Below are 18,879 nucleotides of genomic sequence, written 5' to 3' on the forward strand. Positions count from 1 at the left end.
CCACTCACTGAATTTATTTCTTTTTACAGTATTTAAAACATCACATTAGATGGTAAAGGAAATTATTATCTTTGAGTGCAATAATGGTGTAACAGTTTTGTTTTTACATATCTGCCCTTTTAATCCTTATGAATATAAATTGTGTTTGAGATTGAGAATTTTTATGTGATTTTAGATATGCATTCCAGGATGGTGACTGATTCGCTCAGCTTTGTAAACACCTATATGCCTAGAATGGACTCCAAAACGGATTTATACAAAGTTTAACCAGTATAATCTCAATATGGTAATACTTTTAAAAAGGAATAAGATTTTCTTATCATATTGCTTTTAGACTTGCAAATACTCATGTAACTTGAAGCTTTTCATGTAAAATTTGAAATGCAATAAGATTGACGAATTTCACACTACTAAGAGTTATTTCCCTTGTCGGCATAACTCTAATTTTTCCACTTTGTCCTTTGTAAGTTACCTGTTATTATTTTCAATCTTCAAACGTTATTGGACAATTTAGATCTGTACCTGTATTGCCGAAGTTTGGGGCAACATGAAAATCTTAATGAACGATATTCATTACAGATTTTATTTTTAAGATACTGACCAATAAATTTGGTAAGGTTACAGAGGGAAAACAGGGCCTTATGCTGGATTGACCCTGCAAAGGGGAATAACTTTTGAAAAATTTAATGTGAAAGTCGTCTATTTTTTTTTTTACATATGTTTTTTTTTAACCTCAAGGACAAAAAGTATACACTTGGAACACAAACAAAAACAGATGAGTCCATGCCAAGCTAAAGATTAATGCAGAAGGTAAGTTCAATTTTTCATTTCGTAACTCTTCTGGTTTTATCCAGATCGGACCTTACATATAATTAAGTCAGCTTCAGTATATAATAGAAGGATATGGAGTAGTGATGGAACGCTTGTCGCCGACAATCGATTGTCGGTCGTTAGAAGCTCTTCGATGCTACTAATCGATTATAAAATAAATGTCGCCGACATCGCTAACAAAAAATAAAATTGTCATACTTTAATTTTATTGCCAAATCCAAGTGCAAAGAGCATTAAAGTAGTGATGAACGTTGAAAACATCGAAGGATAATAGGATTCCGTGTCTTGTTGATACTTTTACCGCCATGATTAAATATGGGGTTAGACTAATACCAGGAAACGCTAATATTGCAAGGTTTTACTAGGCCCATACAAAGGAAAACATAATTAGTCTAGTAATCTTGAAACGTAATTATTATCATAAATAAAGTCTAACTTCTTTTAAGACTTGCAATTTTATTATTTTAACTAATTAAAACTAATTTTAAGAAAAATATGCATGTATTAAATAAAAGGTGGGACTAATATCAGTAAAATACCCATTGCATGGACTTTAAAAAAAAAAAAAAATAAAATAAATTCTCATTCTGTTTCAATAGTCTTATATAGTCCTATATTGTTTAAAGTAAACAAAATATTATTTTCCACTTTTTATAAAAGAAATTTCAATCAACATTTTTGAATATTTTATGTAAGTAATGTTTTTTTGTAAAAGTTTGACAGAAATCTGAACAAGTTTCAACTTTTCTATATTAATTTTATTAAAGTTCAAAATTTCGATTATAATCAATTATTAATCGATTATGCCCAGCCGATTATTACCGATAATCGATTCTGATTTTTTTCAATTCCCCATCACTAATATGGAGATAACGAACAGTATTCAATCTAAAGTCCATAAAACTATACAAAACAAGCTAATTCAAAGAATTCGTGTCCCCCGCTTAGGGAAAAAAATCGGCCCCCCCTACTGAATTTGTAGAATTATTAAATGTATACATGTATACTGAAGCAAATAAAATACATGTATGTCAATATGCATATAAAGATTTGATTGCTTATTCTTCATTATGTGTATAAAAGATTTTTTTATATGGAATTTTTATCACACTGTAATGAAGATTTTATAACCTCATAAATTTTTCATTTGACATGCTGAATACTATCATTTAGTAAAAAAAAAGTATTTAAAAAAAAAAAGTAAGGTTCAACCGAGATTCGATCCCGGGACTTCACACACTTCAAGCGAGAGACATAACCATTAGACCACGGAATCGCTTTACATGGTATGAAGTATATGCAGAAGTGAAGTCACATACATGTATATATTCATGTTTTCATGTTCGGTATTCTCAAAATTTTACACAATCCATGGTGTTTGATTTATTTAGCCTTTATTAAACAGTTCTAATAGATGTGATAAGAACATAAAGTCCATCGAGAACCTGTTTATACGCAATAACTCTCCTCATGCCCCTGCGCTAAAAATAGCGACATATGTAATACTTTAAAAACTAATAATACAAACGGGGCGGGGCACTTTGAGAGGGGCGAGAGACGTCCTAGGGAGTTTTGGTATAAAATTACATTGCATAAGACCAAAATCTTCTTGAAATATCGCCCGGAAATGGTAGTATTACACACGGACAGAATATATAAATTTACGACCTTGAACTTTGACCTTTTGACCTCAAAATCAATAGGGGTCTTCATTAGGCCACAGGGAGTTGTTATATAAAATTTCATTGCAATAGCTCAAATGGTTCTCGAAATATCGTGTGGAAACGAAAGTGTTTTAACAGACAGAATTTGCTTATTTATGACCTTGACCTTTGACCTTTTGACCTCAAAATCAATGGGGGTCTTCTTTAGTCCACAGGGAGTTGCTATGCTAAATTTCATTGCAAAAGCTCAAAGGGTTCTCGAGATATCGTGTGGAAACGAAAGCGTTACAGTCAGACAGAAGGACGGACGGACGGACGGACAAACCCAAATTAATATGCCCCACTTTTCAAGCAGGGGACAATAAGAGCAGAGCAAACACGGCCCCAAAACATCAGAGGTGGGATCAGGTGCCATAATAAAACACCTATTTACTTACTATTCGGAAAATAGCTTGTTTATCATCTCTCTCAACAGCAAACATTTCCCTCGTCTGCATCTTGGGGAATAGTTGTTGTCTTTGGGGATGATAAACTAGCTATTGTCCTCATAGCCAGTATATAGGTGTAAATGTATACTGTTTTTAGCTCTTCTATGCCAAAGGCTCAATGAGCTAATGCTACGGCCATTTGTGCGGTGTGCATAAATTTTTTAGCTCACCAAGCCAAAGGCTCAAGTGAGCTTTTCTGATCAAAATTTGTGTTGTTGTGTTGGCGTCGTTGTTGTCGTTGGCGTTGGCTTTGTTGTAAACTTTTCACATTTTCATCTTCTTCTCAAGAACCACGGGGCCAAATTTTAAACCCAAACTTGCTACAAAGTATCCTTGGGAAAAGGGGGATTAAGTTTGTTCAAATGAAGGGCTGCGCCCTTTTCCAAGGGGAGATAATTATGAATTAGAAAAAAATTAATGGCTTTTTTAAAAAACTTCTTCTAAGAACCACTAGGCCAGGAAAGATGAAACTCATGTGGAATCATCCTCAGGTAGTGTAGATTCAAGTTTGTTCAAATCATGACCCCCCCAGGGGTGGGGGGGGCCAAAATGGCCGAATAAATTTTTACTTATGAATATACAGGAAAATCTTTAAAATTTTCTTCTCAAGAACCACTGGACCAGGAAAGATGAAACTCATGTGGAATCATCCTCAGGTAGTGTAGATTCAAGTTTGTTCAAATCATGACCCCCGGGGGTAGGGTGGGGCTAAAATGGCCAATCAAAGTTTTACATAGGAATATATAGGAAAAATCTTTAAAATCTTCTTCTCAAGAACCATTGAGACAGGAAAATAAAACGATGGAATCATCCTCAGATAGTGTAGATTCAAGCTTGTTCAAATCATGACCTCGGGGGGTAGGGTGGGACCAAAATGGCCAATAAAGTTTTACATAGGAATATCTAGGGAAACCTTTTAAAATTTGTTTTCAAGTACTTTAAAGCCATGCTTAGTGATATTTATAGGGAATCATCCTCAGGTAGTGTAATTAAGTTTGTTCAAATCATAGCCCCCGGGGGGGTTAAAATTCAAGCCCCCCCCCCCCCCCCCAGCAAACGTTCAGTTCTGATCTGATGTGTGTTTTTTCCTAGCAAATTGCTCAGGTGAGCGATGTGGCCCCTGGGCTCTTGTTAGAATGTGGGTCATAACTAAACCCCCTTGGACAATCATTGTCAAATTTTCACAGGGCATCCTTGGCCCAAGGGCTACCATTTATACTAAAATTAGGGTTTGGAGATAATCAGGAAGATAAAACCAAAAAAAGTCTATATTGGCCTAGAATTGTTAAACTTTGTCAGTTGAGGCATCTTTGGGGGAAAGTCGACCAAAAAGTAGGTCACCATGATCTACTTATGGTATTTTATAGCTCTATTAAAATATTTCAGTCCTAACTGGCTAAGAATCATCGAATTTTCTTATTGATGTTTTTTGGGTTTTATAAAATAGAGGCTTCAAATACTAGTGATAGATTGTACAATTTATTAGAAAAGCGATTCAAGGCCCTTTTTCTTTTTGTCCATCGTCATACACTTGTCGTCTGGTAAAATTTTAGCATTTACTTCCTCCTCCCCCCCACCACCCAAACAAAGGGGGGGGGGGGGAACCCATCAAAATTATTCAAAATTGTATTTTTTTAATTGGACATCAAGCAAACTAATACAAGATTTTAATCAGCAGGGAGTCCTAATGAAATTATAAAATTTCATATAGCCCCAGGGTAGGTGGATCAGATGTAAAGGCACAGCTTTATTAATTAATCATAAACTGAAATTGCATTGATTCATTGAAAATCTATATAATGCTCCTAAATTGAAAGCAAAAAGACTAAGTTCATGACAATGAGGAATAAGTTTTGTACCCCTGAATCAAAGATTCTGGGGTACATCTATATAGCTTTTACCCTGTCTGTCTGTCTGCAAAATTTTTCACATTGGCCATATTATTTTAGTGGGTGAAAGTATGGCTTTCATATGTCATAGACCTGGGTATTCATAGTGACAATACTTTTGTATTGGTACACCAAATTAACCTTTTGAATTGAACTTGGAGTATGATTCACTTTTAAGAAAGTTTCATAATTGAATCTTGGCCTTAACTTTTGAACAGTTGGTGCAAGGGCTTTCATATTTCACTTGTATATTTATTGTGACAAAACCTTTCAATGGGATAAATCAAAATATTTGACCTTGTACTTTAGTTTAACCCTGGCTGTTAAAAAATAAATTTATCATAACTTTTAGCTGATAGTAGTAGGGCTTTCATATTTCACATATTTACTCTTTGTGACAACCGTCCTTGGATGTCAAAATTTTGACCTTTGACCTTGACTTTGGAGTTTGACTTGCACTTGGGAAACTTGAACCATAAGCTGGCATATGGGGTATCAGTATTAAATTTTTTTCCAAATTACCCCCAAATCAATGCTATGTAATGAATTTTAGATAAGAAAATTACAAGGTAGATATTTGAGGATATAGTGAAAAAAAAATTTAAAAAATCATTATATGAATACTAAAAAATTAATTATTTAGTATTTATATTTAAGTTCTACCGGGAATCAACTAGGATTAATATGTGGATAATAATAATGTTCAGGGGGAAAAAAAAGGGTTTTCCCTTATTCCATGCATTTAATATTTTCTTTTTTTTTACAGATAAAAGAGAACTGGAGAAGAATGAATTGATGTTAACATACTCAACATTAAATTTGGCTTAAATCTAAATATGTCTTTTGTTGTGATTGCTTAAGAGAAAAAAGGGTCAGGAAATTTAAAGTGAAGGATAACCAGAAAGTGGATCATTCAACAGATGAAAAGAAAATAAGCCTTTGAGAGAAATTATGTCAAATGCATGAATTGAATATTTAAATTGCACGTAATTTTTGTTTCACCAACGTTTACAATATGTGAAAAAAAGTTCAAAACGTGTTTAAAATGGTTTGAAAATTTTTGTATGGTATTTATACATTTACAATATGAGCAGTGCAAATAATAAACCCATTAAACATGTTATGAGAAAAATATGTTACACACACGTTTCACGTACGTTATTCATATGTGAAATATATAAGAACGTGGAAATACGTGTTATGGTGGGCAATACGTACGTTTAAATGCGGCACCCTGATATTCACACGTGTGAAAACATACATATAACGTACGTGGTATTTTTTTCATGGAAAACGTACGTGAAATACGTAGGTCACATACGTTTAACATACGTGAAACGTACGTGGCACAATTAGCGTGTAGCTTATATAAACTCTGCCTCTCGCTCAATCCGTATATATCATTACATAATAATTATTGATAAGATATGTTCAAATCAATTTAACATTTTCATAATTTTTTTTAATGTTAATATATCGTGTGATCGCGAATTATACCACTCTTCCTAATGTGCAATGCCTTTAAAATAATATGGAAAACTAATATAAAACCTTTATCATTCAGACATTCATAGGGGTCGTCAGTAATCTCTTGGACACGGAAGAGAACACGTGAAAGATACTGATGAAAAAGAGGTATTTTCCCTTTATTTATATGCTTTGTATAATAATATTTAGGATTCCTGAATGTAAAAAAAATGAGAATGATTAAATAGTTATTTATATGACTAACCATGACTACAATTTTATGAACAAAACACCTAGGCCATTTAAAGATTTTCTTAGATCTTCTCTTATGGCCGAACCCCCCAAAAATTTCAGGAAGCTTTAAGTAAAATCCATTTTCTGTCCTAAAGGTTACTCACTCAATCTTTTTATGTTTTCTTGTTTCTCTCCCTTTGAACGAGGGTGTTTTCATTCTTTAAAAAAGCGGTTTGCCTTTACCCAAATACATTTTGTTCAAAGTTTAGTTAAACGTTGCCTGAAATTCTAAAACAAAGAAAAAAAATATGAAAATTTACCAGCTGGACAGACAGACGGACAAAAGACAAGTGACAGGGAATAGGTTAAAGACACCCTCTTTTCATCAGAGATTCACTAAATTCCAAAGAACAATCAAAGAACTATCATTATAATATAACTATTATTTTATTTTTATAAAAGGTTACAGGTAAAATATTAACATCTGGGACGGATTTGCGAAGTCTGTGACGAAATCTCTAACAGTAAACAAGACAGTCACCGTTAAGAAAGAAAAACTCTGTAAGACCATTTTATTTATTTTAAATGTAATGAAGACATTGTTTAAAAGGTATTTTTTTTTCAATAATTGGGTTTAATTTACAATCGAGTGTTGACATTGAAAAATTAAAACAGGAGATTGTATTCCCAAAGGAGACCAAAATTTAACTATTCATTACACGGTTCAAGTTACCCAATCCGCATTACAAAATATTTCAGGTATCAAAATTTTTGACTGATTTAACTTCTATATTTTTTGTTAGTATTTGCTATTTTTTTATCCTATGTATTTTTTAATACTTTTTTAAATTTCAGGTGACAATGTTGCATTTACAGCAGTAAAATACGATAACTTGGGCGAGCTTCGATACCGAGGACACTGGCGAGTATGTCATTGACCTAATAAAAACATCACTAATTATTCCAAAAATGTTTTGATAAAAAAGCAAAAAAAAAGTCTAAAATCTGATTAAATTTGGGATTTTGTTTAACTATAAAAATACTAAAATGGTAAAGATGGATTTTCCTTTTTCTTTATTTGTCTCCTTTATTTGAAACTCAAGAGAATGCTTTACAGTTAAACAATTCCGAAGTGAGACATTCTATCTATAAATACCGGTAAGTTAATAACAAGGAAACAACCCCTCTAATTTTTATGAAAATGTCGCAAATTCTATGGTCAAGATTTAACCAAATGCAGTCTTTCAATGTGTCATATTTTGAGAGATGTTTTCCATTCTAATTGTTAAACTAATTGTCAATTACTTTTACACTGAATTGACAACGATTTTTTTTTTTTCATTGATCCATTATGACAAGAAGCATAAGCGGATATACCCAGTCGACAGGGGATGCTTATTCCTTTATGACACAATACCCAAACCCCTAGTTTTTGATTTTTTTATTACAACTCTGCTCCTGATGTGAATTGTTTCAATAGACTCTCATTGTATTATTTCTGTTCTTTGTCTTCATAGTCTTGATGTTATTGACACTGAAAAAAATTTAATATAAACAACCTAAAAATTGCAATTTCTTTTTGGGTGTGTATATATTGTTTATAAGATTATAAGCAAAAGGACACCCCATTTTTGTAGTATTTTTACACTTACAAAAAAATTAAAAAGAGATTACAAAGAAGACTTGATTGGAAGATATCAGAGTACTCTTTTACAAATATCATCATAGCAAATTATAAAAATCTGTATTTGACAATCATTGAAATTATTTTAATGTATAAACTTACACTGTATTTAAACATAATTTAATTTTTTTTTTAAAGGGAACTCGACTCCAGTGTATTATCGCTTACAGTGGACAATTTGAATGGCGCCCTTAATGGTAACATCACACTTACCTTCCAGAGAATTTAAAGAAACTACGTTCAAAGATTTAGTTATCACTTTTTTTCAAAAGTTGCACATTAATTTAGTTGAGCATTTTAGATCTTTTCTCGTCTGTTATATTTTCTCCGTCTGTGTGTAAGCTATACATATTTTTTACTCAATAACATTTGGGTTAATTAGACATCATTTGGTAGAGGGGATGAAAAAAAAAAACCCAAATTTAAAAGATTTCTTTCATAGAGGATATACAAGAAAACATTTTCTTCTCAAAAACACTGGACGAGAAATGAGGAAACTTTAATGAAGATTCCCTCTTGATAACACCTATTTAAACAGTTTAAACAATGACCATTTTGGGATAGGGTGACAAAAACAGTGGGAAGTTCGAAATTTAAATGAAAATTTAGGGGAAAAATTCCCCAAAAACATCAGTATAACCATGGATAATATGTAAACTATCGGTTATTTATTACATTGAAAACATCATACATATATGTGACTGTCATAGTTCCTGGGGGAAAGTGGGGACCATTAAAGATTAGGAAGAAAAGATTTGATTTTTGAACACATAATGATCTTCAGGAGTATATTGAGACCAGAGTAAAAGGCAATGATCCTTTTGCATAAAATTTTTCTTCATCTCAGTGTCATTGTTTAATTTACAGGTCTCAGCCAACAACAATATTGCACAATGTGTCTTTCTAAATGAAGCAGGGCAGAAATTTCCCCACATTTTTAAAAACCCGTGTTTTATTTATTGCATGTTTCTTTTTAAAATTTTATTGTAGAAAATGTACCAATTTTTAAACAATTAAAATAACCCAAAGAAAAATATCTCAATTGCTTTTAATCTTTCTTGCCATGTTTAAATTAATTTTCCTATTTACATACGCTAAATCAATTCAAATTGTTATAATCTTAAATATCAAACATCATTTTTAAAAATCTTTAAAAGGGTTTTTATTAAAATTTCTAACCGACAGTCTTTTTTTTTTTAATTTTTACATTTGTACAAAGGTTTAAGCAATGTATATACAAGAGTGGTTAAACATTAATATATAAACAAAAAGACAAATCAAACTATTTCTTTTTAGAAAAAAAGCGTGTTTAAATTAAAACTTCTTTTACATTTTTTTTATTTTAAACTTATGGAACTATTCAGGTTTGGTTAAAATTTCCCCCCTCCAATAGTTCACAGACCGTGTGTGAGTGTAATCACTTAAAAAACTTTGCTATATTAATGAGTCTGGATAATAGAAAGGAAATGAGGTATTGCATGTACAATTTTAAACTTTGATTTGAAAAAAAGTGTATATAATTATGCAATAAACAGTTTGTTAGAACAATATACCTAATTTAAATAATTTTTTTTAATTCTACCCATCTACAATCATTACATTTCAATGCTACTAAGGAACAAAACAATGTAATACATCTGATCACAACATCTTTTTATTTTATTAGCTATCAGAAGAGGATAAGAAATGGTTGACAATGATTTCCATCATTGGATGCAGTTTTTCTATAGTTGGAGCATTTGCAACAATTGTCATATACTTGTATTTTTGGAGGTGAATTACTGACTTCACTGCTTATTTGCCCTTATGAAACATAGTATTTGTACAGTAAGATTTTACAATAATTCATTTTTTTTCCCCCTTTACAGATACATTAAATCACGAAGATCTGTACTGATTATCAACCTTTGTGTGGCGTTGTCATTTGCATATTTGTTGTTTCTAACAGCTGGAAACCAAACTAACAATGAGGTTAATGCTTGGTAATTATTGTATTCTTTTTAGTTATAATTAATGTAAGTCAATTAACCAGTGCCGTTTAATTCTTAATTTAATTACATCATAAAGCGTATTCTTTTAGGTCACCTGAGTAAACTCAGGTGACCTATTGCTATTCATTTTTTGTCCGTCGTCGTGCGTCGTGCGTTGTGCATTAACATTTGAACATTTTCAGCTTCTTCTCTGCAACCATTAAACCAATTTCAACCAAATTTGGCATAAAGCATCTATGGGTGAAGGGAAACAAAAATTGTGAATTTCATGATCCCTGCCCCCCTGGGGCCTGTGGGGTGGGGCCAAAACCACTAAAATTAGTGCAATCTTTAAAAATCTTCTTCTTTACTCCTGGACATCAAGCAGTCAAACTGTTTGCATGATTGTAATTAGCAATTAGTCCTCTACCAAAATTGTGAAATTCATGGCCCTGGGGTCAGGGGTTCTAGTGCTAGGGCGGGGCTAAATAAGTAGGTAGTGAAAATGCATTATTTCTTTGAAAATCTTCTTCTCTGCTCCTGGGTATTAAATAAACCAACTAAGTACATATTTATGATGTGCAAGAGTGCCTCTACCAAAATTGTGAATTTTATGGCCCCAGGGTCAGGGGTTCTGCTGTAGGGCGGGGCTATATTGATTATATAGTGAAAATACATGAATTCTTTGAAAATCATCTTTTCTGCTCCTGGGTATTAAATAAACTAACTAAGTGCATAGTTATGATGAGCAAGAGTGCCTCTACCAAAATAATGAATTTTATGGCCCCAGGGTCAGGGGTTCTGGTTTTAGGGCGGGGCTCTATTGATTATATGGTGAAAATACATGAATTCTTTGAAAATCTTCTTCTCTGCTCCTAGGTATTAAATAAACTAACTAAGTACATAGTTATGATAAACAAGAGTGCCTCTACCAAAATTGTGAATTTTATGGCCCCAGGGTCAGGGGTTCTGGTGTTAGGGCAGGGCTCTATTGATTATATAGTGAAAATACATGAATTCTTTGAAAATCTTCTCTGCTCCTAGGTATTAAATAAACTTACTAAGTGCATAGTTATGATGAGCAAGAGTGCCTCTACCAAAATTGTGAATTTTATAGCCCCAGGGTCAGGGGTTCTGCTGTTAGGGCGGGGCTCTATTGATTATATAGTGAAAATACATGAATTCTTTGAAAATCTTCCTCTCTGCTCCTAGGTATTAAATAAACTAACTAAGTGATAGTTATGATGAGCAAGAGTGCCTCTACCAAAATTGTGAATTTTATGGCTCCAGGGTCAGGGGTTCTGGTTTTAGGGCGGGGCTCTATTGATTATATGGTGAAAATACATGAATTCTTTGAAAATCTTCTTCTCTGCTCCTAGGTATTAAATAAACTAACTAAGTACATAGTTATGATGAACAAGAGTGCCTCTACCAAAATTGTTTTAATTTTTATGGCCCCAGGGTCAGGGGTTCTGGTGTTAGGGCGGGGCTCTATTGATTATATAGTGAAAATACATGAATTCTCTGAAAATCTTCTCTGCTCCTAGGTATTAAATAAACTTACTAAATGCAAAATTATGATGAGCAAGAGTGCCTCTACCAAAATTGTGAATTTTATAGCCCCAGGGTCAGGGGTTCTGCTGTTAGGGCGGGGCTCTATTGATTATATAGTGAAAATACATGAATTCTTTGAAAATCATCTTTTCTGCTCCTGGGTATTAAATAAACTAACTAAGTGCATAGTTATGATGAGCAAGAGTGCTTCTACCAAAATAATTAATTTTATGGCCCCAGGGACAGGGGTCTGGTGTTAGGTTGGGACTGTATTGATTAAATAGAGAAAATACATGAATTCTTTGAAAATCTTCTCCTCAGCTCCTAGGAAATAAATAAACTAACTAAGTATATAGTTATGATGAGCAAGAATGCCTCTTCAATAATTGTGAATTTTATAGCCCCAGGGTCAGGGGTTCTGGTGTTAGGGCGGGGCTCTATTGATTAAATAGTGAAAATACATTAAATCTTTGAAAATTTTCTTCGCTGCTCCAGGGTATTAAGCAGATGAACTACCAATATAGTTATGATGGACAAGGGCCGATATCTTCCACAATTGTGAATTTCAAGGCCCCAGGGTCAGGGGTACCATAGAGGGGGGGGGGGGGGGGTGGTGTACTTGTATACTGAAAATGAATGAATGGTTTGAAATCTGCTCCTTGGTATTAATCAAATATCAAGGCCTAAGGGTCAGGGGTTCATGTATGGTAGGGGTACTACTGATTATTGCTGAATATTACTGATTAGTTGAAATGCATTTTGTGTTCCCTTTCCCTGCGTATGGGTATTAAGTAAACAAACTAAGCAACTGCTAAGTGTATTGTTATGATGATCAATGGTGCCTCTTTCAAAATTGTGAATGCCATAGCATCTGGCTTAAAACATGAATCAAATTCAATCACTGGAAAGTTGTTGCATAATGCTCAGGTGACCTATAAGGCTCATGGGCCTCTTGTTTCACTTTTAAATATTAGTGTGTTCTTTATACAGGCACTTTTGAAATTTGTACCATAAAACATCATGTTAGACAAATTTATATGCTAATAAGATACCATTTGTAACTCGAGACACTCAAATATTTATGTTTCGTTCCAGACCGTGTGTACTGTCATTGCGGCTCTTCTTCAGTACTTTTTCCTTGCCATGTTTTGCATTATGTTGGCCCTGGGAATCGATCTGGCAGTGGCCATACTTGATGTTTTCAGTACCAGATCTAGCTCTGCTCTTTTACTACTACTGGGCTGGGGTAAATTTATTAGTAATAATTACAGAAAATTTGTAGTTATATACTTAAGAATTTGTCCTAGGTTTTTTTAAACACCCTGACATAGTATTTTTTAATCATTGACGAGTATAAATTTCGAGTAATGTTATTCCCATCAAAAAAAAATTTAAATTAATAAATTTTAGGCGTTTGATTAGGCATAAAAATTGTGTAAGAAATTGATAAAATATAAATTTTTGAATCCTAACAATTAGATTTATTATTTTCATGTGACTGTAATTGTTCCATTACATAAGGACTACCAGCTGCTGTCGTGGGAATCACGCTCGGAGCAACGGAACTGCATGACATAGGGAGTAAAACGTTGTAAGTACATCATAAGTCTTAAAATTAGCTTCATACTATTGTTTTTTTTAAGTTGTTATTTTTCCTGTCCCATATTGTGATTTAAAGAAAAATTACTTTGAGAGAAGATAAAAATTCAGTGGCATTAATGTAATTATATCATGATGAAAAGAGATTTCTAATGCATAGCACTGGTATCCATACCAGATCGGATTTATCAAATGATTTTAAGAAATCTTATACACTTAATCGATTTGTACAAAAATTTCGTGCTTTGATTTAATTCAAAAGCTTAAAATATAACTTATAAAGCGTACTTTAAACAGTCTTGATAATCTTTTTTAAAAGACCTTTTGTAAAAAGTATCCCTTTTAACAAATATATTGATTCAAAATAATTTTGTCACAATTGTCATTGATTTTCAATTATCTTTTTGTCAAATAATATATATAAAAAGCTTCTTTAATATTTCAGTTGCTGGCTGAGAAATAGTGCTCTTTATGGTTTTATTGTTCCTGCCCTGATCATTATTTCGGTAATGAAATAATATGATACATCTGATTTCTTATTATTTTCTAATGTTGAGAATTAAGTGCTATATATAACGAAAATAAGGCCTAGAGATAAACAATACAAATTTAAAAGATACAAACAACAAAGTGGAACAGAACTGTCATCGATATATCATGCATTATCATATAGATAATAAAAAGTCCCTGAATAATCCATAAAAATGCAAATACAGTAAAACCGTCTGAAACGGAGTGTCAGGGATAGACAATTTTGCTTCTTTTTATTCTTTTTATCCGTCAAGTTTACAATAAAAAATAAAATCACGGGGAATGAGAATCAATTTTTTGTAAATGTCAACCTATTATTAGTATCTTCACTATAATAGAGGTTTTCTGTAGATCATAAGATTGGTTTACACATCCACTGGATTTGAAGCCGTTTTCAACGAAGATTCCGTGTGCGTTAGGCGGTATTTTGACGTCACTATCAAACCTCTTACAAGGTTGAAAAGGACGCTTGTTACTGCCGTAGTCAGCTGTATATTTGAGCCGAAATAATATCTTATATGTCTTATTATTTTATTTATTTTCCAATAATTTTGATGTCCTACAAATCCGCGACAAGAAATCAGAAACTTATAACATGTATCCTATGCGCATTTTATTTTCTACAACAGAAGTTCGCTGCCAAACAAAAATGTGATCGTCTTGCAACCTTCAATGTCTGACTTATTTTAAAAATCCTACTCTATATCAAAATAAAACAATTCGGACTCTTCCGTTTGAAAGTATGGTTTATTTTTCTCTAGTATAATATCATTACTGAGCACGGCTTTGCTTCGGTCTAATTGTCATTTTTCTGCTGAATAACGAACCATATATTCACCATGAAATAAGTCTATAGCTGCATAATTTTTTTATAGGATCATTTTGGTTTGATTTTTTCCCACTACAAGCACACATACATTTTGTTATATATATACATTTTATATTTAATTTGACTGATCTGTATCTTTGTGGCTCAATAAATTATAACACACTGCTAATAAAAATCTTTCAGGTAAATTTTATCATCGTTGTTATGGTAATGAAAACGATGTTCTCTTCCTCTTTTATGGTGAAAAAGTCTCTGAAAGAAAAGACAATGTAAGTTTTACTTTGTAAGTGCTCAGAGATATGTACACATTTTTATCTGAATTTGATATGAATATGTTTTTTAATATTAATGTTTTTAGCAGATAATATGTGCTGAAAATTTTAGACAATGGGAAAATTGGTTTATAGGTGTAGTAAAAACTGTTTTGATTAACAGTTACATGCTGATATAGAAAAAAGTGTTCACAGGTTATTTTCTTCTTTTAAGATACAGCAAACTACACTTTATGATTGGGGCTTGAATGCTGTTTGCTATAACAATTTTCTTAGTATCCAAAATGTATAAATCCATTTGTACCTTTCATTTCATTTTCAAATATAATGTCAAAGAAAACGTCATTGCTATCCCCTAAAATTTTTTTTTATTGTTATATGTTGCAGAAGTGGGGTTCGAGGAATGAGTGCATTGTTACCTGTCCTTGGGTTGACTTGGGTTTTTGGAATTTTATCAATAGATAGCAGCACCATTGTCTTCAAATATTTATTTGCCATATTTAATTCCTTACAAGTAAGTCTTCTTTCTAGACCTTTCCGTCAACAAATCGTAAAATTGATTAGTTTTCATTCTCTGTTTTTTCTATCTGTGTGTTTGTCAATGGCTTCAATGCATATGGCAATCTAACAAACAAGCTTAAGTTTTATGATAAACGGGTGTCTAACTCTTCAATCGTCAGTGTCCCTTACTTATATACATAAATACCCCCATCACCTGCGTACGGGGTTGATATCTTTCAGTTGAATCAATGGGTGAGAGCAAGCTACTCAGGAAAAATTTCTAAAATGAGGTACATGTATATTATTGGCAAACAAGTTGCTGAAACAAGAACAGCAATCTCATTTAGCATTACGTTATATGGCTGATTTCTGCATCTTCCTAGCCGTGAGTTCTGATGAGCGATGTGACCCACTGACCTCTTGTTTCTATTTATGAGTTATCACGTGATAATGAGGTGGTACAGTGCTTCTGTTTGATAATTTTAAAAGGATACTAACAATTATTATTCTTCTGTTAAAATGTTTCCTGTATAAAGTAAAAATCATAAAATAACCACTTTTACCGGTCAGAAAATTTCCACGCATAGCTAAGGTTTAATTTGTGCTACCCAACCCTCAGAAAATTTTCATGTAATTTCTGCCGCCAATCTTAATTTCCTAGAAAAAATCCATAGACTAATGATATCATCTTCAGCAGCATTGCGATGTCACCTTGACTGCTCATTCCAGCAATGTTTCTTTTTCAAAATACCAAAACTTTCATAATTTTCCTATGAATCTGTAATATCAGGGAAATCCAACCCTTAGAAATTATTATATACATCAGATGTAATAAAGCATTGTTTCATTGAACCCTGGTGGAATAAAACCTTTCACGGTTTGATAAAGAGCAACCCCACTGACAGCCAGTGGATAAGTGTATACTATGATTTATCATATTTGACAAATAACTGTTAAAATTATATTTAGACGATGGCTTCGTTTGGGCTTTTTTACCTGCACGCTAGTAGTGTTAAGCAGTGATAAAAAGATGTACAAGTGAAATCAGTGTCGTGGTCCTTAAAAACTCATTTTGCTTTATTCAAATATCTTGTATAATTCTGTATTTTTGTATTTCAGGGCCTTTTTATTTTCCTGTTCCATGTTTTAATGAACAATCAGGTATGGCATGCATTCATGTGTAACAGGATAATAATGAACAATAAAATAAATAAAATATTAAGTTATTTGTCAGATTATCAAAGTATATTTCATACTCACTTTGCTTATTAAAATGGGATGTTTGGAAATGGAAAATAAAATTCAGATATGTTTGGTTTAACTTTTTATAAGTATGTATTTGTTATACCTCTACATTGCAGAGAGTCAGTGTATATTATATTTCATAGGTTCGGCAAGCCATGTCAAGAAAAATTAGAAAATATGAATCAAGAACTTTAACGACGCGAACGTCCAAGAACAAATTAGTAAGTGGAAAAACATAACTAAAACAATTTTGAAAGGTAATTTACAAATTTTTAATGGTGTCTGATCAATCCCAATTTTTTCTTAAAATTGTAATCTTGAAATAAATTATTTTTCAAAAACACAAGTTTGGAAGTTCAGTTTATTTTTTTCCTAAAATTTGATATAGGTTTCAAAATCAAATTCTAAAGATTTATACAGTGAAGAGGAATTCAAAGGTAAATGTCTTTATTTTTTTTTTACTTCGACTATTTTTTACTATTTTAATTTTAACTAATTTTTTTGTTGTTACGATTTTTTTTTTCAATTAAATAACAGAGGTCAGAAAATACTCTGAGGGATCCATTATACCAAGGATACAATTACCGGTATGTAAAAGATTGAACATGAAAAAAAGCCTCTTTTCAATTATTCATAACTGAAAATGTAGAAAATGCTAATTCAAATAGGATAGTAAAATACTATTAATTTTTTTTTTATAAATAAAATGATTTAAGTTAATCAGTGAACTAAAATGAACATGAGAAAGCATAAGGAACAAAAGTAGGTGTAATTGAATGTGTTCATATATTTATTTTATTTTTCCATAGAATCCTGTTTACCGAGGAAAATCGACGCCATGTTGAATATTTCTTATAATGCGTTTTGATACTCTTTTTGCATTATCATCATTTGATATGTGATTTTGGACTTTAAAGAAGAGGATATAAACGTAGTGAAGTCTAGAAAAACTATATATTGATGATATACTATTTCGTGATTTTTGCTGTTCATGTACAAAAAATTATTATTATTGGTTGACATCCCGCTTCATAATGATTTAGATAATGGTCACTTGTTTATAAAAACTGTTCATATATGCAATGAACATTGAAGATCGAGTGCATATAATTATTATGCTGGAGCATAAACAACTTATTTTTGTTGTGGTAAAAGTATATTTATTTTTAAGGTTATCCAATCTTCAATTTTATTCATGTAATTATTTAACACGATTCCCATGTTGTGCATGATTTGGTTTCTTAGATATATTTTATTTTCCTTACCTGTACACTTGCACATATCTGTGATACTATTCTTCAAATAAACTGTGGAAAATTTTAATAGATTTGCAAGTTAAAACTAAAATTAATTGAATTTAAAAAAAAAGATCTTTACAACAAGTTGATAATCAAATACCGAATGACTACTAGAAAAGATTTTAATTTTTTTTGTAGAAACACTCAGAGGAATATTACACTTGTTATGAGCCTTTTGAATCAGATACTAAGTAGACAGAACATGCTATAGTCAGATTCAGTATAAAAACAAAGGCCTACCAATTGGTATGAGTGATTTTCTACTTCCATTCTTTTTGAAAAAAAATATCGGTCTATGATGTCATAAAAATTGGACTTTCATAAAATGTTGAGAAGTAGTATTGATGTTATTAATTCTGGTATAATTTTATGATTTCAAATTTCAGAGTTCCATTGGATTTTTAAAGTTTCAAAACCTGATAAGCACTACGTTTTAAAGGTGCATGGACACAGATTTGAAAATAATGTTTTCTGTATAATATCATGATTTATATATATTAATAGCATTTCACACAAAAATGTATTGAAATTTTTATTTCATTTAAAGTTATTAAAACTTCAAATTTTTGGATTGTTTGATGGAAAGATCCTTACACTTTTCACCAGTTTTTTTTACTTTTATTAAAACTTTAATCCAGAAAAATAATTACTGTGAGTATATTCAGAGTAGAAATGTTCGAAAGCAAAACCCCTTCACAAGTATCGTCATTTTATTCGCAATTGCAAGAACGAAGAACTTCCTAAATGTTCTCCTTCATTAATCTGTTAATAATTTAGAAAGGAGTAAAAAAAAAAGAGGCTTGGAGGAACATTTATTGGAACC

At 31.9% G+C, this 18,879-nt stretch overlaps 2 protein-coding genes and 1 long non-coding RNA gene across 3 annotated transcripts; all 3 read left to right on the forward strand.

Moving 5' to 3' along the window:
* Nucleotides 1-494: 494 nt before the first annotated feature.
* Nucleotides 495-5,707, forward strand: LOC134260900 (uncharacterized). The gene is made up of 2 exons (XR_009990660.1): nt 495-810; nt 5,639-5,707. It is a non-coding gene; the product is annotated as an uncharacterized LOC134260900 (long non-coding RNA).
* Nucleotides 5,708-9,924: 4,217 nt separating this feature from the next.
* Nucleotides 9,925-13,376, forward strand: LOC134260903 (adhesion G protein-coupled receptor B1-like). The gene is made up of 4 exons (XM_062743435.1): nt 9,925-10,030; nt 10,126-10,228; nt 12,877-13,027; nt 13,303-13,376. Exons 1-4 carry the CDS (start codon nt 9,954-9,956, stop codon nt 13,374-13,376), a joined length of 405 nt encoding a protein of 134 aa, XP_062599419.1. The 5' UTR covers nt 9,925-9,953.
* Nucleotides 13,377-13,831: 455 nt separating this feature from the next.
* LOC134260901 (adhesion G-protein coupled receptor D1-like) lies at nt 13,832-17,894 on the forward strand. Its single transcript, XM_062743434.1, has 8 exons — nt 13,832-13,886; nt 14,924-15,009; nt 15,400-15,526; nt 16,633-16,674; nt 16,902-16,979; nt 17,147-17,195; nt 17,296-17,345; nt 17,568-17,894. The coding sequence occupies exons 2-8, from the start codon at nt 14,945-14,947 to the stop codon at nt 17,601-17,603; spliced, it is 447 nt and encodes a 148-aa protein (XP_062599418.1). The 5' UTR covers nt 13,832-13,886; nt 14,924-14,944; the 3' UTR covers nt 17,604-17,894.
* The last annotated feature ends 985 nt before the right edge of the window (nt 17,895-18,879 follow it).

The sequence above is a fragment of the Saccostrea cucullata genome, unplaced genomic scaffold (genome assembly GCF_032062105.1).
Source record: "Saccostrea cucullata isolate Sc308-1 unplaced genomic scaffold, CSIRO_AGI_Scuc_v1 ctg1667, whole genome shotgun sequence".
Classification (NCBI taxonomy): domain Eukaryota; kingdom Metazoa; phylum Mollusca; class Bivalvia; order Ostreida; family Ostreidae; genus Saccostrea; species Saccostrea cuccullata.